General features: G+C 41.5%; 1 protein-coding gene across 1 annotated transcript; it reads left to right on the plus strand.

Moving 5' to 3' along the window:
• On the plus strand, window positions 1-25,160 carry znhit6 (zinc finger HIT-type containing 6). The gene is made up of 10 exons (XM_053481960.1): window positions 1-134; window positions 835-900; window positions 1,684-1,790; window positions 2,039-2,127; window positions 2,429-2,532; window positions 14,340-14,405; window positions 14,581-14,661; window positions 16,182-16,262; window positions 22,262-22,389; window positions 23,168-25,160. The coding sequence occupies exons 1-10, from the start codon at window positions 40-42 to the stop codon at window positions 23,968-23,970; spliced, it is 1,620 nt and encodes a 539-aa protein (XP_053337935.1). The 5' UTR covers window positions 1-39; the 3' UTR covers window positions 23,971-25,160.
• Window positions 25,161-25,947: the final 787 nt, after the last annotated feature.

The following is a 25,947-nucleotide window of genomic DNA, read 5'->3' on the forward strand; positions in this document are numbered from 1 at the left end:
GCGTGCGGCATATCATTAACGCGGTATTAGAGATTAAACATGCGGGACGTCGCGGCGGTTTTACACAAACAGCTCGACATGGACGCGGAGAAAGACGGACGGAGAGCACTGAAGCGGAAAATATCAACGACGAGGTAAAATGGGCTTGTTTTTATCGCCATGTAGCGTCATTCTGGAAAATACAGTCTCTTTCTTTTTTTTGTTAACACTGGGATATATATTGTCGGTGACTGTACACTAATATACAATTGAAGTGCACTAATGTAAGTGTGAGGCGCGGTGACAAAAAAACAAACAAACAAACATTTATTTTACTTCCGTGGTTTGTTTATAACATGCGCCGCTGTTCTGTGGTTGCTGCGGTGATGTGAGTGACAGCTCCACTGTCCAATCAGTGGCGGGCTCGTGCGGTACCGTAGCTAATCTCTGAGAGGCAGGCGGGGTTTATCGGAATGGTCTCGAATGAAACACGTGACTCCGCAGTGCCCCAGGTGGGCCGCGCGCCCTCCGCAGTGCCCCAGGTGGGCCGCGCGCCCTTAAAATCTTAAGTCTTATTTACAACTTCAGCTTCAGTGCCCCACGTGGGCTGTACATGAGTTCCAGACAGATCCTAGTGAACCTCATCGATTTTAAACCTTTCCTAGAAACCCCAAACTGTTTTGTACATGATGATGAAGTGTTTTTGACTTGAATCTAAACTCATAGGTCCCCCTCCTACAATATATTGTTTTTAAATGTTATGGTTTATTTTGATTAAAACATTAAAAACAATTCTTATTGTTTTGTAGTGTCTCTCTCACTGATCTGATCTTGCGTGTTGTTTTTATTCCATAGCTGTGATGTGTGTGAAGCTGAAGAAGCCAAGTACCGCTGTCCCAGCTGCCAGAAGTGCTCCTGCAGGTCAAAAATAAATACACACACATATATGCAAATGCCTATTAATTTTGTCTCTGGATGCTTTTCAGCCAGCGATATTTAGATAAAATAAGTAAAATGATAACTGAAGCTGTAAATAAGACTTAAGATTTTGAGTCGTTTCTCTCATTGTTTAAGTATTAAATGCTTAAAATAAATAAAGTGAATAATTCAATCAACAATGGTGCTAATCAATGGGGACGGGAATCACCAGGGGCCATCCGATACGATATCACGATTCGATTCGATTCGTATTGCAATTCTATAAGGATTGTGATTTTATAAATATCCCGATATTAATAAACACAACATTATTAAGTGTTTTTTTTAATGTAAACAGACTTAGTGAATAATTCTATCATACCACACAGAATGCTGTGCTGCTTGCCGATGTGTGAATAATTTAAAATCTGTTGGATTATAGAGGAACTGCAACATATTACCACTTCAAATGCCAGCATGGGAAAAAAAATAATAATTTTGCAGTCAGTAAGGCGATTTACAAGAATTGCCACAAAAAAAGTGTCATGATGCAACACTGAACTTCCACTGACCTACACAGAGATATTCAGATCATTATAAATATGTATTCGGAGTCCTGTACACGTTAAAAATACAGATATGTCTGATTGCTGTTGTGTGCTCCCGCTGCTTAGCGTTTTGGAATAAATAGTTTTTATTTGTGAAGTAAAATATGACCGATCATCTGATAATTAAAGTATGAGGTATACTGATGTGTGCTGAAACGTCCCTGTGTGCTTGCCATAGTTTGCCCTGTGTGAAGCAGCACAAGCTCCAGTCAGGGTGCAGCGGCGTTCGGGATCGCACCGCCTTCGTCGCTCTGTCTCGCTTCAGTGACCTGGACCTGCTCAGCGGTGACTCTTCACACCTTTACACACACACTCTGTTTTGTAATGTTCATAAAACATTAGCCGTAACCATGAGTGGATCAGTGTTAGAATAAAACTCATTAACTAGCGTTAGAGTAAACAAGTCGTTAAGTTGATCTCAGGTGAGCAGTATCAATAATATATAAAATAGTATAATCCACAAGCTGATGTATCTTGTTTAACGTGGGTGTTGTGGAGTCTTGAGTGATGTAATGCGCGGCGTTTTTTTGTAGACTACAGGTTTCTGGAGGAGACGGGGCGCATCGCTGATGGACCCAACAGAGACACGCTGCTACACACTCCATCACACCACTCCTACAGTGTATGTACATACTGTGCAGATCAGATCACAGGTTGTACCTATCAGAGTATATTTTATATGATAGAAATCAGTGGTCTGATGTGTTCTATCAGATGACAGATATCTTGCGCAGATCCTCTGAAATCTTGTGCAGTGCAGATGGGACCACAGATATAAGGCCGCATGTTCCTTAAATGGCCTGGTCTAAGGCGTCTTGGTGCTGAATTCATGGCTGTCTATGGGTGCTTAATTATTTAATCTATGTACGTATGTGTTTTATCTATGTTTATTATTTGGTCTGTCTTTGTGTGTGTGTGTTCAGGCGAAGCTGCTGTTGCGGAACGCGAGGGCGGCGAAAGTGACTCTGAAGCTCCTGCCGAAGTCATTCAGCCGGCGCAGAGAGAACACCTCCTTCTATAACAAAACGTACGACTTACTCGTTAGCCAAAATTTTTTTTTTTTTTTTAATCTTAAGCAGATGAACCTGAGGCTCTGCCCACACTTAAGCAAAACTTTTTAAGAACACTTAATACTCTGTTTAAAAAAAAAAGACTAAACAAGCAAAAAAAAAAAAACATCCATATTGTCGTACACAAAAAAAATGTCTACATGAAAAGCGAGCAGTGACACGAGGGAAAAAACAGCCACATGGTGAAACAAAAGATAGGAGGTAAGTAGGTGAATAAAAGGGAAAAAAATGCAAGTCAATAAACAAGAGACAAAAAAAGACAGTAAAATGAGAATGAAAGGAAGAAATGAAGGTTGCAAGACAACAGCAAAAACAAATGGAGAATGAATATAAAAGGAAAAAACAAATAGTAATTATTTTTAATGGAAATGGTTAGCGGAAGAAAACCGATGCTGAAGTGCAGTCGTACTTCACTGTGTACTCGGGATGAAGGACGTTTTGCCTAAATGATTGGCTTGGCAAGGAGGATTAAATAGCGCTGAAACAACTTCTGGGGAATGAATGTGTAACGGCGCCTCTCTTTAATCCATCCGTTTGTCATCCTGTAGGCGAAGAGAAATGTTTTCTTTCTTTTTTTCTCGTCATGGTTAATTGGGTTCAGAAGAAACCATTCGACATCATAAGACGAAATGATAAAGAAAAGCTAAGTGGAGGTTCCGGGTCGGATCACATGGTGGCGCTCTCGTTTAGAAGAACTGCATGCTTCAGATCCCTCTTTCTTACACTCTCTCTAGCTTCCCCATAGACAGAGAAACCGTCTCTGCTGCCTGCTTACAGAGCCTTTACAGTCCACACCCAGCTGGTAGAAGCTTCAACAACAGGGTGACTCTCTGATCAGCAGAACTTCAACAAAGTTCTTTGGCACTGAGTTTAATTAAACGTCCAGATGATACCTCGTGCGCTTGGAGTGTGACACGTCTTATAAAAAAAAACAGCGTCTTGTCTAATGTCCACGTTCCTGTGGTAGGACGTTTAAACTTTGGTAAATAAAGTTGTAGATTGGGAACGTTTTACAGGTTACCTGGTAGAACACAAGGTTACGGAATGGGAGAAGATCCTTAATTCCTGAAAACAGTGTCATGATGTGATGAAGAATTCTGGAATTCTGTGATCTCAAGCTGTACAACATTAGAACATGAATTGAATTTCAGGAATATTAAGTTGTAGAATGTTCAGAACCTGCGTTTCTGGAATTCCACAACGTTGTGAAGTTGTAGTGTTAGAACATGCATGTTTCGAAAGTCACACTTTTAGACCCTCAATTTCTGAAAAATTGCAGGCCAATATTTCATCGACTTTTGATGAAATTCCCAAACGTTATCAAAGTGTACCGTGCTTGAATATCAAAGCCCGGGAATTCCAGACAATTATACAAGGTATACCAAGTTTTTCCAAGTACTGAAAAAGTCAGTTTTCTGGACTTTGGAGATGTTGACCGGTGAGTTCCTGGTTCGAGTGGGAGAAGGCTGTAGATTCTGTGTGGCTTTGACTGGAAGTTCTTCCGTCAGCGTGGCCATAGAAATGGAAAACACTCCGCACCTCATCAAACAAGTGCAGCAAAGGATAAAACAAAGGCTGCATTCATGTCTGAAAGTGTGAGTCTCGTCAGTTTAGTGTGTGTGGGGGTGTTAAATAAAGTTGTTGTGGAACGCAGACAGACCCACAGATGCTCGGCAGGGAGTGACGCACAGCTGGAGACACACCAGTGATGTCACTCACACACACATTTCAGCCTGAACTCCTTGTGCCTAACTCTTTCACGCATATGGGGTTCGCTATAAATGTTCCATTAATTTAGCTGGACGGGGTTATTAGTGGGCATAAGCCCGATTCACAATGCCGGGAAAGTCGATCCGACAGTTACACGGACCAGACCAGAGAGGTCCTGATGACACATTTGTCCCCTAATTTGTCCCTATAGAAAGTTTAAGACCAGCTGGTTTAAATCCGAGACACTAGCTAACCAGCTGTCAGAGAAGATGAGTGTTAAAAAATGTCTGGAAAGTGTTGGAGCTGTTTAATCAGAAACCAGTCCAAGCACAGAGCTGTTTAAAGAATGATCCAGTTCAACCGTGGTGAACGATCACAAGCTGGAAATGTTAGGAGTTCAGCAGTCTTGCATGACAGGAATAGTGACAGTCGTCGTAATAAGAATATGGCCAGTAGTTTGCGGATGAGTGCCTATGGCACAGCTGGCATCTCGACTTTTGGTACATCCTTCCTGTCGGCTTCGACAGTGTGGTATTTTCTCAATTTCTAGTTTTTTTTTTTTTCTCGGCTTTGGAGCAACTGACTTTGGGAATGCTGTCGTCTTGATTTTTGTGTAGTCTTCCTTTCAACTTTTAATTCAAACATCCTTTCAGCCCCTGGGTTTGACCAGACTCTCAACCTAAAATTATATAGCGCTTTTAATAATGGTGATTGCCTTAATGCAGCTTTACAGAATGAATAGAAAAAAGTTAAAAGTCTGAAATAAGTATAAATTATGATCATTTTGTCCCTGATGAGCATTTGTTAATGCACCTTTTGTGTTATTCCTGCTTGTATGATAGAAATGACAGGAATTAAATTATGGTTTGGGCTTTTCATGCAAAAAAAAATCTGCTCTTGGGGGAGGGGCGGGGGAGATGTCCTCTTAATATCATTGTGCCTAGTACCTTTGCTTCTACACCACTTTTGTTTTCCTGACCAATCTGTTGATGAAAACTCCCTGACATGAAAGAGCAAGAGATGAAAACTTCCTGAGACGACAATAGCACGAAACCTTGAGCAGAACCAGACTCAACAGGGGACCACATCCTTATATGGGTGATATCAGGAACTGATTTGTGGCCATACTTGTGTACTGTTTCTCTTGACAATGTCACAACAATGGTCTTGAAGTTGGTATGACTGTCCTCTTAACCATTTATACAGATGTCCTCTCTGTTTGGCAAGACCATCCTCTCCAGTTTTCTTTGCAGCTTTTTGCACAGCTTTGCCCATTTGGAACATTTCGTTCTCCCACTTGAGTTGCATCGCTGATCTTTACTTGTTTTAAGACTCTGCTGTAAACGTTGGTGTGACTGAGTTCAATTTTGGTACAACCATCATTGGTTGTGGTCTGGCTGTCATCAATATATTTTATTTCCTTACATTTACAGCATTTGTTAGACTTCCTTTATCCAGAGTGCCTTATTATTTATTTATTTTTTATTTCATTATAGATTAAAGCAGTTGAGGGTTAAGGGCTTTGCCTTGGGGTTTGAACCTGTGACCTTCCCATTTGTAGTCTAATACCTTAACCACTCAGCTACCCCTGCCGTGTCTCTTAATTTTTCTATGATCTCTCTTTCGACATTAATACATCCGTCCTGTTGGCGCACCTGCATTTTGGAACCATGGTCCCTTCGCTTGGTCTAGCTGTCCTGTGTGGACCGTGCTTGTGAATGTATCTTTATTAGTGCAGCTTTTGTGTGATTTCTGTCTGTATGATAGGAATGACAGGAACTAAATTATGGTTTGGACTTTTCAGAAGAAAAGTTTCTGCCCTGAGGGGAAATGTCCTCTTAATATCATTGTGCCCTTGACCTTTGCATCTACACAATCAAGCTGTCGCACCTAGCCGTCAGAACCACCATATCGTCATGTGGCACAAAGCCTCGCTATTGTGGCCGAATCACAGCTTGGACTTTTAAGAAACCAAAAATGAGTAATTTTTTTTAAAAGGGCAGCCATAACCGCACACGCATGTGCAATTGGATAAAACAAACAAAGGCTTCCCAAAAATTTCAAGAAGCTTCTGTTCATCATTTTCCTAAGAGCAGTCCCGAAATAGCTCTGGCATGTGGAGTGTAGAAAGACTTCTGTGCTAACCGTCATCAGATCTGATGTTCTTAGGCAAAAAATCCTCTTCGTGCTGAGCGTTAAATGATCTTTTCAGTAGCGAGTCCGTTTTGACAGTGGAACGAGGCCAAGTTCAGGATTTGCTGTGCAGCGAGCGGAGAGAGACAGATAGAGGTGTAGGGTGGCTCGCAGCAGGCAGGAAGCAGTTTCACAATGTACTGAGTACATTATATAAAAAGCAGATGTGAGCTGCACAGTGGCTGCAGATGCTTCTATACACAAGCTTGCTCTCTCTCATAGCATGTTTTTTTTTTTTTTTCCTGACTCTTGGTAAGCCTTATTTTTAAAACTGGGTTTATAAGAATGCCTTGCCCTGTACTGTATATATAAAAGTGCCACTTTAGTGTTTAACATGTTATTTTGCATTCTGTAGTGCAGCTTTGCATCTTACTGCAGTCTCGATATTCTCAAGTTCTTGTCTCATGACCTATACCGTTTTATTCTGTATACAGGGAGGGGGGACCTGGAGCCTGTCCCAGGAAACTTGGGGCACAAGGTGGGGTACACCATGGGCACTGTGCCGATCATTTGCCAGTCATACGCGCGTGCACATACCCACCCTCATTCACATACTTTGGGAATAGCACTTAGCCTTATCTGCATGTCTTTTGGGCTATGTAAGGAACCTGGAGGGCACGGAGGAAACTTACCAAGCACGGGGAAAACATTCAAACTCCGTGCACACAGAGGCGGGAATTGAAACTGGCAAGTAATCGAACTTGGGTCTTGGAGGTGCAAGGCATCAGTGCTAATCACTAAGCCACAGTGCCATCTTAGGTTATCTTGTACACTGGAGAAAGTAATGCATGTCTACGAGTACGTAGCAGAAGTGCCAGCTAACATCCTAGCATGCAGGAGACACACCCATCATGTATCCACAAGACACCACGGATGTCCCGCCTACTTGTTTTTTTTAATTGGTTAACACATCCAAGGCTTGTAAAACCTGTACGGCAGAGTTACATAGATACATCTGGAACATAAATGCTAACAAAAGAAAATGAAGATTCTCCATTGTTCAGGTGAAGTTGATTCCAGAAATTGATTCACAGCATCTGGACTTCCATCTGGCGAAAAGTTTCAGTCCTTGTGCAAGCAGCTTCTTTACTTTGAGTTGGGTAGGTTAGGGAGCCCAGCTATATCCTCCAGACCAGGGATGACCAATCCTGGTCCTCGAGAGGCGCAGCTCTGCATGTTTTCCTGTTATCCCTCACTGCTGATTACCTGGATCAGGTGCGTCCAGTCATTTAGAAACTGGGCGATACAAATTCTCTTTTTTTCCCCACTCCACCCTCTGAGATGGTATCTTCCAGCTTGTAATTTACTGAACACAAGTGATCCAGGTAATCAGTATCCAAGTAATCATGTAGGGATGCAGCTCTCGAGGACTAGGGTTGGCCCCCCCTTAATCCAGACTGTTTCTTAACTTCTTAGGAATGTGATTACACCTCCTGCACTTTCCAGTGCCACCAAAGAGTCCTTAAGGTTCCCTGTCTACTTGGCCTATTCAAGACAGCCTGGAGGATGAGGAGCCTTGGGTCGCCATCAAATTTTTTCCAGTTTGAAGAGGCTGTTGGGCTGAGCAGTAAAATGGAAGGGGAACGAAATGGAAGTCCAGTTGCTGTGACTCAATGTCTTGGAAAGCAGGGTTTTTTCCCCTGTGTCCTTTTAAGTTGGCGTTTCCTTTAAACAAATTTATTTGAATTTGGTCTGACCAATGTTTTTAATCAAAAAAGAAGCAAAGCAGAAAAGAATTTGTGTGAGCTACCAAACCTGAGCACAGTACAGGGGATTCGGTTCTTCAGTGGTCTGGTTTACTGGTTTACATTTACATTTAGGCATTTGGCAGACGCTCTTATCCAGAGCTCTTATCTCACATCTGAGCAGTTGAGGGTTAAGGGCCTTGCTCAAGGGCCCATCGGTGGCAACTTGGTGGCAACCAGGCCTGGTTAATACTAATGCCTTACACTTCTAGACTTAGGAGATCGAATACTGCTCCTGGTGTGTTTAGCGGATGGGTGAGCGGTCTAAAGGCTGATTTATTCTTCTGCACCAAATTTTTGCAGTGTATTGTGCCATAGTCTATGTAGTTGTGAGGCAGACAACAACTGTTGTTAGTCCGCTTATGGACTTGTGCATTAACAAAGGCCTCTTTTTGACTAACTTAGAGCTTCAGTCCCGTCAGAGCCAGACCTTCTAGCAAGCTAGCTACACATTGCATAGCTTAACTAAGTACAAAAACATGCTGTCCATTGGTGTTTAATCCAGACACCTTATTTTTTTTTTTTTGTTTTTTTTTGGTCAGATGTTGAAGAAATTGGTAAAAATGTCTGCTCTTGGTTTTCCAGTTCGTCCCCAGGGTGTTCAGTCAGGGCTCTGTGCAGGTTCAGTGAAGGGAAACTGTAACGCTAGAACGTGCAACAACATTCTGTTCCAACTTTGTGGCAACACGTTATAGTGTATATAATATTTACAGACTGTAAATAATGCAGAAGAGATATCTCCTCATCGGGTGTGTGAGCCATTACTGCCTTTAACGTAGCCTTATAAATAACGACTCGCCTCGCACATGCAAGTAATTATTTATTGCATTACGTTTCTCTCTCTGTCTTTTTGGCTAAATCATTTCAGCTCTACGGCGTCCCCCTCCCTGTTCGTCAGTCAAGAGGCCAGACGGAGCTGCCGCGTGATGGTCGACACACTCGGCAGGAAAATTGCACGTTTATAATGGAGAGACAGGACGAGCCATCATGTCAACAGCTTTAAATCATCTTATTGCTTTTTTATTCTCACTTCAATGAGACGTGCAGAGCAGCTTGCACGCCTGTTTAGTCTGTCTCTCCACTTTTCGAGGCTATGCATGACTTTCCCCCTTGCCCCAATTCCTGTCCAGATATTTATGCTGTCTTAAGCACACAAATCAATATTTAAATTCTGACCAGAAGGGAAAATATAACGTATAAAGCTCTGTATCAACACCAGGAATTCCTCAGTGTATGATATAAAATCAGAGCCACACCATAAACCCGTCTTTTTATTTTATTATAGCATTATTTGTTTTCGATGGCTGTTAAACTGTACAGTTGTTCATACAGTTTACAGAGGTTACAGCTTATCATTAATACAGTGACCTGTGCTAAATCAAGACAAACGTTCATGCAAGCATGCATGTTGGTTTTCTTTTCATAGCTCGAATGCAGAAGGATCTAATACTCAATTTACATTCAGCATTCAGAGAATTGTTAGTACAGTAAATTTTATACAATTTAAGGTGAATATTCAAGAGCTGCATTGCAAAACGGCCTCCTGATTAGGTAGGCTTTCCATTGCTGTTCGCACAGCATTCTTGTTCTTCACTTTAATACTGTAACCCTTCCTAAACTTCACCACTTGTCCAAAAGCAGTGCCACACTGGCACTGTTTATGTGTTGTGTAATAACGAATGTTTCTTGGTGTCCTTGTGTAATTTGGAAACGATCAGGGATCATCTCGTCCAGCACTAATGCAGCGAAGGATTGTCTTTTGTGGTCAGTTTGGCCCTTAGCAGGATCACAACGTCCCCATATCTTGGACATGTTTATATCCAAGCTCGCACATTTTCATGAATTGGCTGATGCTTTGCAGGAAGTTTATGTGGTGCAGTGGTGGCCAAAGGGTATTTGTTAGTATGCTTTGCAAAAAGTACCTCATTTTTTCTGGCTTTGGGAAGGTTTAGCAGCTTTGATGGGGTGCGAATCAAAGACTGGATAAAAAAAAAAAAGGATAATTGTATCATGGCTGACCTTGCGCTCTCAAACCCCTACTCCCTAACGAAAGTGTGGATATGCAAAGAGAATTTCACTGTGCTGTAATGTGTATATGTGAAATTATCTTCTAGTAAAAGGTAATGTTTGTTTTGCTTAATATTTCTCTGTAGTTTAAACATTGTCTAGGTATTAGGATACTTACACAATTGCCTATACACAGTATAAAACTAACATGGTCTATGATCCTTGTTCTTTAGAATTGTGCCGATGATTGATCAATGTCTGCCTTCTTTTCACTTCATGCTATTCTCTCAATTAAAAACTTTAAAAGAAGTTTGTATGTAGGGTACTTGCTGTGTATATATAACCCAATAAGAGGGCGCTCTTGCGGTTCAGTAACGAACGCTGCGTGTTTTATTATTGTTTGTTTAAACTTTTTGTCCTACGTTACTAATTTGTTATGGTTGTGACACTCAGTTAATTCTTTTTAACCAGTTAACAACCAGCTACGGATTAAGAAAAATTTATAAAATTATGTTCTGTCTGATCTGCTGTCTAGAAACTTTATAACTTTGCTGTTGTGGCTGCACTTTGGCCAGGAGGCTTTTGGTCGTCATGTCCTGTTAGTCATCACAGAAACTACACACCACCTCCATCATTGTTTAAGCAGCACTCAGTACCCTAAAACAGCCATTTAGAGGTTTGAACACCCGCACTAGACCAAACCCAGCACCGTAACAACAACACGTCCACGCCCACCGCTACCCTGCAGCTATGACATTCTCGTCCTTTCGCTGTTGTGTCGTGTTTGTGGTTGCAGGACGGAAAAATACAGTTATGAAAGCCATGTTTGTTGCTCTGAGCTACATGTCAGACACTTGTTTATTACTATTTATTGGAATCCGGATCTTGTTTTCCTGTTTCGAGGATAAGTCTGTACTGGGACGTGCGCTTGCACAACCCGGGTTATTACGAATCTCCTTTTATAGAGTTTTTCCGGTTCGTTGAGGAATTCTGGGTAGATATGCTACCCATTAGGATCCTCAGATCCCTCAGAGAAAGCAGCTCCAAAGAGTCTTTAGCGGCTGTCTGTTTGAAGCTGTTGATGTTATTTTCTTCAAAAGTCTACGCCCGTAACATACCTGACACGCGGCCTTTCATTTCAACCCTGAAAATATTTGAGCGATGGAGTGGTTCGGCGTCCTCACCTCGCCCTCCAACGCCCGTCAGCGTCTTTCTGCCAAACCTCTTTTTCCATTCGAGAAAAGGGGGGCAGGAGAAAAAAATAATACTTTCCATTTGACGTCGGCTCAGAATCAGAACAATGCTGTTTCACCTTTGCGAGCAGGCTAGCTCCAACACACACCTTCACCCTGGAGTCACAGCCAAGCCTGAACACACTCATAAATCCCAGAGGAATGCTGGAATACCTTCACACATCCACAGGGGGAATCCCTGCCCATTCAATGTTTGATCTAAAAAATCTTTCCATAACTGTTCCTCTACATGCCTGCGATGTTATATATTTATTCATTTTGGTGCGTGTTGGTGTTGAAGTCCCCTAGGTGTTAGAGCATCCATCTCTGGTTCTTAATAAGTTTAATGGACCCAGTGTGCGCTTACAATGTTAGTTCTTGGGTGGTCTTGTATAACTAATAAAATGCTTAAGGGTGTAACATGATCCAGCGGCACTGTTCCCAAATTAAAGTTGATGATTTTCCGCTCATAGCATATCCTGAATGTTTTATTCTTCTTAGAACACAACATTTCCCCCCCCCCTTAAAAAAAATCTGTCATTTTTTATTTTTTAATAACGATTTCTTCTTCTCGATGCACTACAAGTGTTATTTCTTCACCAGTCTCTAAATTTATTAAGCTTAAAAAAAAACAATGCAGCTTGTTACTGCAAAACCACAAGGAAGCTTGGGCTTTGATAAGAAGTCCGAAAGCACTGACACCAGAGACTCTGTCCATAAATGATAAATGACTGGATATAGCTCCTCCAGTGAGAGGAAGAGCTGTGTTAGTAAATAAGGAACGAAAACGAAGAAATGATTTCGCAATCAAATCAGATAATTCCCCCCCCCCGCCTCCCTCCCGGTCCCCAGATGTTAGATTCTATTAAAGTCACATGTGGAGTCATGTAAGTGTGTTTTGTTCCGTTGTGATAATAGCAGATCCCTGCAGGGCCTCGGGACAGCATCCAGTTCACGTTCCCGGAGTGTTTGCGTTTGGGATTATCTGTACATCGAACCTGCACAGCTGTCAGTTTTAATCCATGCGCTCTGTACTCGTTCCAGTTCCTGTCTTTCTTTGCCTACTTGTGGTACAGATTTCATGCTATGTTTTTAAGAGGGAGGAATTAAATCTAGTGTTTATACATTTAGCAGGTATGGAGGAGGTACGGAGCCTTTCATCACAGAAATGATCTACATAAGTAATAATTTTACACCATCAACTGTAAACATCAAGATTTATATGCTAATGAAATTCTCAGGGTCTGTCAACATGCGTCCAAATTACCCACAATGCTGTTCTATTCCCAGCTTAACAGTGATGCAGGGTGATTTAACTCTTTCTTTATTTCAGCAGAGGTATGGTGTCTTCAGCTCTCACCTCATTATCTGTTGCATTCTGGGACGTGTAGTCGAATGCTTGCACTGGCATTTAGGAACGTTAATGGGACTAAATTACCCCATTACCCCCCCCCCCCCCCCAAACTCTATTGTTGAGTAGAGTTGGACATAAGAATGTCGTACCTTAAAAGCAGCGCTTGACATGCGACCACGACATGACGCACAACCTCCAGCTGAACGCGTCTCAGATATTAGTGTAAACGGACGTTTAATGTCCTCAGCGTGGTGTCCTGTATGTTCTACATCCTGACTGACCTCACTCGCACCAGATGTTTGTATCGTATCCAAAAACGAGGGGTTAGTCTTTATTCACGAGCATTAAAGGATCATCAGTGAGGGTTTAATATATTGTACGGTGTATTAGAGCCACAGCATAGTGCCGGGGTTCCATCACGTCATGTATGCGTGCAGCTACGTTGTGGTCACCCTTTACCACTGAGGGTTTGATGTGAGAGTAAACTCCTACCCTCTGAATGATGGAACAAATTGCGAAAGTGTTTTATTGGATTTTAGCCACTTTTTTGACTTGTTCTCTGCGTTTACTTCCTAGTTGTGTCCTCAACTCTTGGTGAATGAAGTACTGTTTGTTTGAGGACCAAACCTACGGTTCATGGTCCTTGAGTCATCAGATTTTTTTTTTTTTTTATCCATTTATTTATTTTTGTTGGCCTGAGCAACTTAAATCTGATTAGCTGTTGTTTTTTTTTCAGATCAGAGTTTACCTTGTTCCAGTCTCTGGTTCTAGTTTTGTGGTAAATTTGTGGTCATTCTTCGCAAACTTGAGCAAGCAGCGTCTTAAACCAATTTCTGGTAATTAGGTTTTTTGGTAAATTTATATTCTTGGTCCAGACAATTGTGTGGTTGATTGTGTAACAAAATAGGCAAATTTTAGTGAATCAAGGTGTGTACTGTATAATCAAGCTCCAGTATGAGTTCTAGTACTCAGCCGTGTTTATTATTTAGGTTGTTTTGTTTATTTATTTATTGTTCCTTTTTATCAGAATTGACTGAGTTTCTCAGCACTGTCTGTCTAGGCGGGATTTTGTCGGTGTGATCTGGCAACCCTGATGAGCAAGAATACAGTATAATTTGTGCACCTAAAACTGCATTTTTGCCTCTTTTTAAACTTTAAATTTGCAGATAATCCGCAGCTCACACGTGCACTGGAGCGGTTGGACGGATATGAACAGATCATAGATTAAATACTACTGTATACCTTACACCTTTAATTATGATGCACTTTATTTTGTAAAAAATCTTACAACTTTGAAAACTTCTAAAGTAATTTTAGAATTTTGTTGCATCATGCATGTTAAGTCAGTTACTGACTCCAGTGAGCTATGATATATTTTCCTACAGCCTCATATTGTTTATACATTATATAAATCAGTCATGCTGAGAGATTTCCCTCACATTACCCACCCTAAAGAATGAACGAGTTAATTAAACAACCATAAAGTGATCAAACGAGTCAGTGTCGCTCTCTTTGTCCTCCAGAGAAAAGAAGCTGTACTGGTACCTCAAGCTGTTCTTCCCTCACAGCAACGCCAAATACTCTGCCAGGTAGGACACGACCTCTGATGCTCTACTACTAAGTACTTCCTTTCCTCTGTCCCATTCGCGTAAATTTTGTCCCTCTTCAATCTCCTCTAAATGTTAAATTTAAATTTGACATACCTTTATAACAAATGTTAATCATTACTTTGCTGCTTCTTCTTTTTCTTCTTCTCCCCCTAAGAGTTCCAGAAGACCAAGTTCTTGAGAAGATCCTGAGCCACTACATCCACCCGACCGAATCGGATCCGGTCAAACGGCAAAAGTAAGTTTCGCAGAAGTGTCTCTCTGGAATTGTTAGTTGTCCAGAGTTGTAAATTCAGTTAATGTTTGGGTGGATTAGGAAAAAAAATTTTGTTAGATAACAGAAAACACAACAAAAGTGCAGTCTGGAAAGGCACGTGGATTGCATGGACTTAATTTCCATATTTGAACCTGACCGGCTGCTGTATTTTGTGACACAGGAATTACCTGCCTGTTGCGTGATTTCCAGCTCAGATTGAAAAGTCGTAAAAATTTAATGCTCAACTTCACGTGATCTCGCACTAAAGCAGTAGCTCTGTTTTTATAAGAATACGACTAACATTTCCGAGTAACTTTCAGAAATGTTCCTGATTTAGCCACAGCTATAAACCTCTCCGGGTGAAACTTTAGGAAGGAAAGGAGCAAAAACCACGTATGATTAAAGACATTCTGGGACGGACTCAGCGCACGTCTCCGTCATCGCTGCTTGACTTCAGTCATTTAATTAATGAATTTATTTTTTAGTCTGTGATCATGTCCTCAAGACAAAGAGATGGAAAGTGGGGCGAATATAGCTTCAAGACAGGTTTATCGTTCCTGCAGAAGCCATTAGCCCCGAACAATGCGTTCCAGTCCAAACCGCAAACTTTCTATTAATGTCCTCGCTCTGTGTTTGTTACATAATTTGGAGCGAAAGCACAGCGCACATACCGTACCCTAACAAGATTACCGTCCCACTGTTCCAGTTCCACCTGTCCACCCAGGGGTTCTGGGTAATTTCAAGATTCCTCCCGAGTGATTCATGAAGGAAATGCGGCGTGAGAAGGGTTCGGGACGGAGCCATCTCGGAGCATCAAGAGCGAGGGATGTGATTGAGGACAGATGGATGAAGCCGAGTCTGATGAAGATGGGAAGATGCGTGTTTGTGTGCGTGTGTCTGTTTGCTCATACACACACTCTTGATCCATCTGTCTTGAGGTTATAATTTTCAGTTTGATAGAAAGTAAAGAAAATGATAATCATAACGCATACTGTTTATCATGGACAATATCTCTTTTTCTGTCTCTCTTTCCATATTTTCTTTTCTTCCGAACTTTGTCCCAAATAAGGAATGATTCAGAAATCAACACCAGATGCTGAACTGGTGTCTTCAGGCTTTCCCTTCCCGCTGGCTGTGCTGGTGTTCGAGCTTTTATCCCAAAACACCAGAATGATGAGCGCTTAGTTGTTTGGTTAAAACGGGGAGGAGGAAAAAAGTTCTCTTGAAGCTGCGCGACTGTGTTTTTGTTTGCACTGGCATGAGAACAGGCGGTTCTCTTTTTGTTCCCGGCACGCTGGTTATTTTTAACCCTCATTCTTCATGCAGGTGTCATCCTGAATGCTTATATTTGCTCCATCATAAGTATGTGCTTGTAAAAACCATGGTCCTAGAGTGTTTCTGGGACGTGATTACATCGATCAGCTTGTGGATAAGAGTTAATCCTACATCAATGTTCTGTGCTTAGATTATTATTTTTAAAAAATTCTTTTTTTTTTTTGCAGCTTAAAGATGTACGTTGACACTCCAATCGATCGGCTCAGTGTGTTTATGAAGTCTGAGCAGAGGCTACCAAACTCTCTGAAGTAAGTAAGGAATATAGTGATGATTTATCACCAAATTATTAATTATTTTCCTGTAGTACCAAGTTGGACCCTTAAACATGGTCATTCAACCCCAAGAGCCCAGATACATTTGGCACCCTGACCCTATAATTAACTGCCACAAAAATGGTGGATGTATATCCATTGCCCCGATTTCCTGGGTGGCTTGTAGATGAAACCCTCCGTCCTTTATCTCATCCGCAATAACATCGTACTACTTATCTTTGTCACAGTAACATTTTAAATAGCAGGATATTAAGCTGTCACTTGTCCCAGGCATCATGAATACCGTAGGGTAAATTAATTACCCTCTTATTAATTGACAAAGTTAAATTTGCTCATCCAATCTCTGACCTAAACTCCACCCATGGAATGGTTTACCCAGGAATTCCAGGCACTCTGAAACATAATACCAGCACACACATTTCCCAGACCTGAATGTCCTAGCCAAAGTAAATACTCTGGAAGCTCATTTAAAAAAAAAAAAACTCAGGTGCAGTCAAGTGTAGTCACCGATCAGATTCCGAACGTTCTCAGATCCACATGGCCGTGTTTTGGTTTGGTCTGGCAGGAGAAAAGTTAAGTCCGTCCTCTAAAAAAATAAAGCCCTGCTTTAATCCTGAGCACGCACATTATTTTTAACCTTTGGCTTCTTCCATTAATATATAAGAACACCTACAATCCAGAGTTTGCCACTTTTCTATGCAGTATCTTTTTAATTCAGCCACGTTAGAGGGTTTTTGAGGATGAATGGCCTCAATCGGATTTGCGCACCTCTAAACTTTATTAATTTCGTTCTTTTAAAGCCATTCAGATATGGACCTAAAGGTGTGTTAGGGACTATTAACCTGCTGCATAACCCAAGTGCGCTTGTTTCAAACTCATGACCGGTTATTCTCCTCGAGGATTTTGTGGTAGAGCGCAGAATTCATGGTTTTATCCATTACGTCGTCCAGGTCCTGAAGTTGCAAAGCCCCAGACCCTCACACTAACATCACCACCTCTGAATAGCTAAAATAAATAAATAAATAATAAGTTTTGGTGTGGCCTAGTCAAAGTCCGGACTAAAATCTGATTGAGATCTTTAAACAGGCTGATCATGCTCAGAAACCCTCCAGTGTGGCCGAACCAAAACAATTCTGCAAAGATTTGGCACCACAATTCCTCCACAACGAAGTGTAAAACCTGTTGCCGCTAAGGGTGGAACAACCAGTTAGGTGTAGGGAGCAATTATTTTTTCACAAACGGCCATGTAGGTTTGGACTAGGGCTGCACAATATTGGGAAAAAATTACATTGCGATTCTATTTTTTTTCTGCGATATATATTGCGATGTGTACAACTTTATTTATGTTCATCAGGTGTTTTGAACTGCTTAAAAATCAAATAATTCAAAAATAATTGGGGTAATTTTGTAAGCAAATAAATAGTTTGCTTTTAAGTAAGTATAATCAAAACTCTGAAATAAAATACTTTTTTAGGCTTATTTTGGATTGTTTCATAAACCGTTTGACTCACCTTATTCACTGTCAATTCAGGCAAATCAAGGCTCTAATATGTTATGAAATTAATAAAGAATGTTGCTTTTACCCTGATGAAAGGGAACTCATTTTGTGAATAAAAAGAGGACACTTTAATATCACATTAAGGAATTAACATGAGTGACAAAATAAGTAATTTAACATTTTATTCAACAACTTTTTTGAAAACAGATTAGTAAATATATTTTGTCACAAAAAAAAAAAATAATAATAAATTGTAATAGGCTAAACTTAACTTGTTGTAATGACAATAACAAATGTTAACAATAATTATCTTACAATAAATAAAATAATACGTCAGAAGATTCTCTTTTTTTTTTCTTTTTTTTTTAGTCTGTATACTTTTTTTTAGCAAGTAAAACAAGTGTTGGTCATCAGCTAACAAAAAAGATTAAACTTTTCTACAACTCTATAAAAATATTTGGTTTCTTTATATAAATCTATATATATACACAGTTCTTTATGATCTACATGACTGCACGCTGCTTTTGCTCTGCCTATGCGCGACACACGCACTGCTTCTGCTTTGCTAGCGCCTGCAGTGTGAGAGGCATAACGTACAGTCAGACTTGTCTAGGGCTCTGTTGTTCGGCTGGACCACAAGTCGGTTGTTGCTGCATAATATTTCACTTGTGATAAAAGCGCGGTTTCCACTTGTGCCTTGCATTTGTTGTACAGCTCTGGGATGGTAATTTGAGAAAAATAAATGCGTGACGGCATAACATAACACTTGTCAAGCGAGCGGATCATGTTTATAAACCCTGCTTGGTGACCGTGTTTATTGGTACCATGTCTTTCGCAAGGTGAAATGTAATAGCATCAGTGACATCTTTATGTCGCTTAGAGCCCTTCTTGTAACGCGTCACACTGGCAAACGCATCCGAAATAGTTTTTTTTTTTTGCTTTGGACGGCAATCCGATCTGGCTTTGCATTCATCATACAGTACCTTGTGGTGACGACTTAAATGGTCAAACAAATTTGTAGTGTTTTCCGGGAGTTGTGGCAACAACTGCCAGGCACTCCCGATCCCTGCATCGTGACTGCCTGCGATGTGACTACCGCGCATGCGATGACGATGTATCGTGCAGCCCTAGTTTAGACAACAACCCAAAACCCCCAAACCCCCCCCCACCCCCGGGCTTTGTTTGCTCAGTGATTGGCAGCTGGTTGCCATTGTTACAACTGTAGCTCCAACCTTTCTACCCATCCTAACGTTCCTTACTCTCAGCAGCACTCCTTGAATAGTTAAAATAACTCAAGCATAATAACAGGAAATTGGCGAAACGCTTGCTAGCGCTCGTTCCAAACACATGAACGGTGTCTTTTCCTTCGTTCCTCCCCCTTTTTTTCCCCCGCTCCTGGCTTGTATTCTTAATTGCGGAGGCCAGCGGGGGGCACATTCCCAGAGCGCTTGTCCTGCTGCTGCTGTCAGCAGTTAAGGTATCGAGTACAACTAATGAAAAAGAAAAAGATGATGAAAATAATGTTCTTGGGGGTACAGAGTTTGCAGTACGCACACATTCCCCAAAGGACATGGTCTGTATTAGTTCAGCAGTCTGATCGTGACAGCAGCACGAACAGATCGGTGCCAGAGTGTCGTTGGATCACGTCAAGGCCTACGTCAGCCATTGGGACTCGGCACGGTGGGTCCGCGAGAGAGGGATGCACATGTGGAGTTACAAGAGGAAGGACGAAGCTGGCAGGAAGAACGATAAGGAGGAGGAGGCGGGCATGACGATGTTCAGCTAGTGGCTTTGTGACAAAGCTGATGGAGATATGCGTTCCTGTGGAGCTCGGGCATGACTCAACACAACGTTATGAACTGCGGACTGGTCTACTGTATACTGTATACACACCGCTGTATAAACACCAAGAACACGCGCGTGAACCAAAGAATCTTTGGTCCTACGAGGACAAACGGGTAAAAGTGTGATGGCGCGAAAACAGGACTATAGGGAGGATGCTTCAACACCTCATCCCAGTGTGGGCAGACATTCGTCGTCATGCAAAATGATGCCCTTGGATAGCGGTACTCTGTGTTTAAGCATTTTACTTCATATATCGTACTGTGTTTGCGACAAATAAAAATTTTTTTTGTTTTATTCCCAAGTTTAGGCTTCAGCTCTTCAATAAGCATCTTTTATTTCAAAGTTTTCCTGATGATGTTCCAATACTGGCCTTTGTGAATCCCAAAAAACTGTAGGCGTTGATAAATAAAAAAAAATAATAATAATTCGAACTTTTTCTCGGTGAGCGATTGAGAATGTTTCTGTTCCATACTCTGCCGTTTACTCTCAGACTCGTAGTGATGAATCCGTATCTAGTCACAAGTAATGATTCTTTTTAAAAAACCTTCCTTCATTCCAAGTTTTGTTTGCAGATATCCAAACACTTCTGTTCATGCACTTGTGTAAGTTGTTTTGGCACCAGGTACAACCCCTATCCCCCCCCCAAAAAAAGAAAAATCACTGCACGCTGCTCTTATTTTTTCGTGCAATCACACGTTTGCCTGCACCAGAGTTGAAAGTGAACTGGGGAGACGAGCCTTGAACGGAATTGCCGATAAGGTAGTGCGGCCAACAGAGGTTTTAATATAACTGGAGTCAGGGTAATTTTTCTTACCCTTGAAAATCAACTACATACAACTGTATGATAAATTTTAGTTGTATATGAGGAATCAAGCACTAATAAGGAGCTGATCTCTTTGACTTCCAGCCTTAGTAGCACCATGTCTGACAAGCACCTATTTATTTGTGTGTTCATGTCGTCGTTAATATGATACTAAAGACCGGCACTAAATTGGTGGTAAATTCTTGGAGTGAAGCAGCTGTCAGTGTACGATTAACAAGTGTTGATCACGCTTGTGGTAATGGCGAATATCTCCGCTCTCCCACACCGTTTTTGCAAATATTTTGATTATGTTGACTCTTTTACCAAGTAAAAGATCTAAATTGCAGCTTTTTTTCCCCCAGGTCACTCTGGTTCACACCAAACCGTTTCATATTTGCGCTGAAACGTAGCCCGCTCTTCCAGTAAGAGCGTATGGAGGATGTAAGGCCTTTCACCACGTGCAGCTTTGTTTGTTTACACTGTGGTCGATTTTTGATCTATTTTTCCTTTTAGTTTCTTTGAACTGCTCTGGAACTTTGCACACTCTCTGTACAGCTGGTTTTCTTCAGCCACACACAGAAAAAAGAAATACAGAATTGGGTGGATAAAGAAACATGCACATGTATGCATATATATATACATTATGTATATAAGATTGATCCTGCTAAGTGCCCGTTTTCCACTGGCGCAGATGCACCGCAACATTTAGGCAGCGTTTCCTGGCCAGGGGAGAGAATAGCTGTGGTCACGGGGCTGGCTAACTCCTCGACGCACACACCGAGTGCCAGCCGCGTCCTGGCAGCACATTTAAACGATCACTTATCGTTGCCGTTTTCCAGAACTTCTTATGAATGCTGGAGCTATTGAAATCTCCAAACAGCCATTCACTACCTTTTCTCGGACACGTCGCTGCTCCCGGGCCCTGGGAGCCATTTACAGAAGCACCACGAACCATTATGCAATAACGTTATCCTGCCGAACGGTGTACTGTTGAGGATTTGGGTTTAAGTTAGTTCTCTGCCATCCAATGTCAAATCCTCAGGGATCTAAACACGGAGCAGAGAAAGATGGAGTGCAGATGCGTCTTTAAGCAACTTCGATTGGTGCTGGTGCTTGTTCTGGTTGTGTTGTGCATAGTGGTCATGCCCTCTCTAACCTGGGCATGCCAGTGGTTAAGACACCCTTACCTTTAGTCTGTGGCGCCTTTCCAGTCCTTCAGAACATCAGCAACCTGGATTTCATCTTAATGCAACGGAGAAAACAGCTTGCTGAAAATGATCACTATTATTTGCTGGCTTTGTATTTTTCTGCTGATTGGCTTGTCTTCTTACTTTGGCCAAGACTAAATGTTAGCACTTAATCTCATCCCCCATAACTTGGAGAGAACGAGTAAAAAAATGTCACGTTTTGCCGAACAAAAACAATTTGCTAAGTTCAACTCTGCTTTTCAGGAATCTTGTGTTCTGTAGACATTCTGTCACTGGAGACTCCTTCCATAGCTATTGAAGAAAACTTTTGTACACTTTGATATCGTTGGTATTAATAGAAGTTTTCTGTTAGAAGTTTAAAGTCCAGTTTATTACCATGGAAACAATAATGTATTAGAGCGAGTACATTAACATAAACTTGCACCGTCAGAGCTGCTGTTCTAGAGAATTAATTAAGGCCTTCTCATCTAAAAAATTACCATCAAGTAATATGTTGTCAGGTAGGCAATCATAAATGAGTGGGACTGAAATTAAAAGGTAAGGAAGAGATTGATTGGTTCATTGAATCGTTGTTGTAACTCAAATCATGTCCTTGTCCACTCTCGGCTCCACTTTTTTGCAGGTACCATGAGCTGGACTTGAAGAAAACGCTGAGAGAGAACCTAATGTTCAAAACAGTGGTGGAGTATCCAGAGCTCCATGTGGTCGTCAAAGAACGGCGCTGTGAGGAGTACTGTGCCCGCATCCCAGGTAAAGCTCAAAGCACAGCTCAGGCGAGCTGTGCCCTGCTCATGCGAGCTCAGACAGCGTTTGTTCTGTCTTTCCTCCCCACGTTACTCATCGAAATGTCAACTAAACACACTCGTACAGCTGTCAGGAGACGAATCCTGGCACTATTGAAGAGGCTAAAAAGTGTCATCGTCCAAACACATGCTTCCTTTCAAGGAGTGACACAATCCAGGCCTTGTTCTTGACTGAAAACAGGATTTGTGTAATCCAGTGGCCTTATTAAGCTGTTAATATCTCCATTAGCCAGACTCGGTCAGTGAGGGCACTGTGCAGGGAGATAAAACATCACAGTATAATTACTGTAGCAACAAGAATGACAGGAGTGCGATGGGGGGGATAGGGGGCGCTCTAAGGAGCTACTGATGAGTCCCTAATCTAACGTGTGATCTGTTTCTCTGACTTATGTCTAAATGTTTTCGGAAAATGTCTCCAAGACCTGATTGCAGTCCTACCTTTAAGTGAACAATAGTAAGACAGTAATTTGGACCATAAATTAACTCTTCTACAGGAAGTGAGTGAACCATTGTGTTATGATTTGGAGTCCAGAGTCCATGCGTTCTGTAGATTTGAGAGAATCAGCGCACGCACAGTACAGTCAAGAATTATTCATATCATTCAATAACCATTTCTTGATCACTGGCCCAATGTTCTTGCTCTTCAGCTTTAATAATTTAGTCAGTTTATGTGCAGCGTTAAAGATCTCGTCGCCCAGTTGAAATGTGATTTGTGTTTGTTCCAGACAGGAGCATCATCTCAACACGTCCTTCCTGCTCTTCAGAAGCGCTTGGAGCTCTAGAGAGCCGCACGGCAAGACCAGAAAACGAAACAGCGGCACAATCTGACCTGGAGGAAGGAGAGATTCGAAGTGAGGAGGAGGAGAAGGATGATCAAAATACTGCCAGGAGTGTCAGTTGTGCAGTCTTTAAAAATAATGAGTATGTTAGCACTTCTGTAGATCAAAATTTAACCAGAAAATCGGATGATGCCTCTTCACCTCCACGTTCTCTAAATAAGTATGACGATGATCAACACACAGCAGCCTCAGAGTGTCTTTTTCCTCCTTCTTCAAGTGATAAGGATGTTAAAGATGGCATTAATAGTCCTGCACTTCATGATGCAGACTGTCTTCCTCCCTGCCCTGATGATGTCACCAAACACACCAATGGCCTTATGGAAGTAGATGCTGCTCATCTTCTTGATGAGAATTGTGGTGATGGTAGAACGTCTATCGATCAAAATCTAACCAAAAGATTAAACGAGAGTTCTCCTCAACGTACTCTAAACGAATGTGATGATGGTGATATCAAAAATACTGCAAGCTCAGGGTGTCTTCCTCATTCTCACAGCAAGAACATTGATGTTGAAGGTGACCTTGAGAGTCCCGCTGTCCAGGATGCCATGTGTCTTTCTTCGTGCACTGATGTCACCAAAGAGAATAGTGACTCCATGGAAGTAGCTTGTGCATCTCTTTCCCTTCCTGCAGATGATGGTGGTAGTAATGAGGGCAGCCCTTCTATAGATCAAAACCCAAAATTTAAATGACCTTTTATGCTCTAAACAATAATGGTGGTGGTGGTGGTGGTGGTAATATTAAAAACACCGCCAGCTCAGAGTGTCTCTGTTCCTTCTTCTTCAAGCAAGAACATTGATAGGGATGTTGTTGATCCTGCTGTTTATAATGTAGTGCATCTTCCTTCTTGCCTTGATGCTGTCACCTAACAGAGTAATAATGTCATGCAAGCAGAAGGTGCTTCTCTTTTCTCTATCTCGGCATGCTCCAAATTATAATGACGATGGTTGTGATATCAAACAGTTCAGAGTGTTGTATTCTTCTTCCTTGTTTAAGTAAAAACATCAATAAGGATGTTGAAGGTCATCATGATGACCCTCATAGTCCTGCTGTCCAGAACTTGGTGCGTCTTCCTTCCTGCATTGGCGATGTATCCAAACAGACTCCATAGAAGCAGATGGTGCTCCTCCTCATGATAGTGATGATAATGATGGTGAAGGAACTAAGGGCACTATTTGTGTAGATCAAAATCTATTTTAAAAACCAATTGACTATCTTTGTTTTCTAAACGAGAATTAGTTTGGTATTAAAAGCTCAGCAGACTCTGAGCATCTTGTTCTCGCTTGAAGAAGGAAGATTGTTCAGGATAATGGACATCTACATGATGTTGAGCATCCTACTTTTTCAGAACACTGTCTTTCTTCTTTCCTCAAACAGACTCATGTCTTGCGCTCTTCCTCTTCCATTTTCTGATAATCAGGGTATCCTAGAGATCAGAATCCAACTGAAAAAATCAACGACCAGCCACCTTCACATGCTCAATGTTTGCATTATGTTTCAAGCAATCAGGATGTTGGAGGTCATTTTGGTGACCTTGTTAGTGCTAGTCCAAGGTAGTGGTTCATTGGAAGCTGAAAATATTGATACCACGCCTATCTACCAACGATTAGAAGTCAGTGCTTTATTATAGGTTTTCCTTTCTAATGATTGCTACCGTGTGGTAGTTGATCATTTTGCTGTAACAGCATGTCCTGAAGTGTTCGGCGGTGCTGTGGTCTCTCAGAATGTACGACGTTTTCTCATGTAATAAATGAAAACACCTGCTAGCAAAGGAGCAGGAACATTTAATAAGTAATAAAAAGTACAATTTCTTTTGTAAATGTGTGCAGAAACAGTGACCCATTAATGTGATAAAGTTTTATTAAAGAAATTAATAACTGTCTGTGTGTGTGTTTGTGTGTGGATTTATATTGTTTTTGTTTTTAAAGTACAGAGTATAGACCATGTGTCCCATTGTTGTTTGCTCTTACTTGTGTACATGCGTATGGTTTACAAGCTGTCATTAGCCTGCTCTACTTGTTTGTGTGTTGGATTCTCTTTTGGCCCCTGCTGTGGTCCTAGTGCTTGTTTTTAACACCTGTAGGCATGTGCTCACCATAGCTGCAACATTTGAGACAGACGCCCTTAATCGGCAGTTCTTTGTGTGAAAGCGATGGTACATTTTCCAGCCTCCCGAGACGGGAGCCGATGACCTCATGGCTTCCCTTTACTGTGGTGAGAAACCGCAACCTGTTGCCACGTGCATTTGTCTGTCTGCTTACTGGTTTAAGACATCTAGTAGAAATTTGTCTCTCTCGCTTCTTGACTGCCTCTTCATAATTGTCCTCTCCCGATCAGGTTTGTCCTATGACCTTTAATACACAGCGAGAACTTTTTAATGCAGTGCTTAAAAATGTGAAAAGATTTAATGAACCCTTCGAATCCCAGCGGGGGATTGTCCAACAGCTCCGTAGCTGCTTCAGAATTTGGCTGAGTTTTCGAACAGCAGGCGTGAGTAACGACTGGGGCTTTAAAGTGCTAAATGTGTGTACGTCATGTTTGAGGCTCATGCTGAGTTTGATTGGATTTTAATGAAGCAGCTACCATGTTGCCAAAAGCTTAGCAGCGGAACTCTATCTAGCATTACGATTTTGAGTGGCCGCGTTCCACATAGCATTACGGCCTGGGAG

This window comes from Clarias gariepinus, chromosome 22 (genome assembly GCF_024256425.1).
Source record: "Clarias gariepinus isolate MV-2021 ecotype Netherlands chromosome 22, CGAR_prim_01v2, whole genome shotgun sequence".
Lineage (NCBI taxonomy): Eukaryota > Metazoa > Chordata > Actinopteri > Siluriformes > Clariidae > Clarias > Clarias gariepinus.

Excerpts from the sequence above, each read along its gene's own strand:
- znhit6 (XM_053481960.1), top strand. The coding sequence starts at position 40 with ATGCGGGACGTCGCGGCGGTTTTACACAAACAGCTCGACATGGACGCG. Across the intron at positions 2,128-2,428 it reads CATCACACCACTCCTACAGT|GCGAAGCTGCTGTTGCGGAA; the intron begins GTATGTACATAC and ends GTGTGTGTTCAG. Across the intron at positions 14,662-16,181 it reads GATCCGGTCAAACGGCAAAA|CTTAAAGATGTACGTTGACA; the intron begins GTAAGTTTCGCA and ends TTTTTTTTGCAG.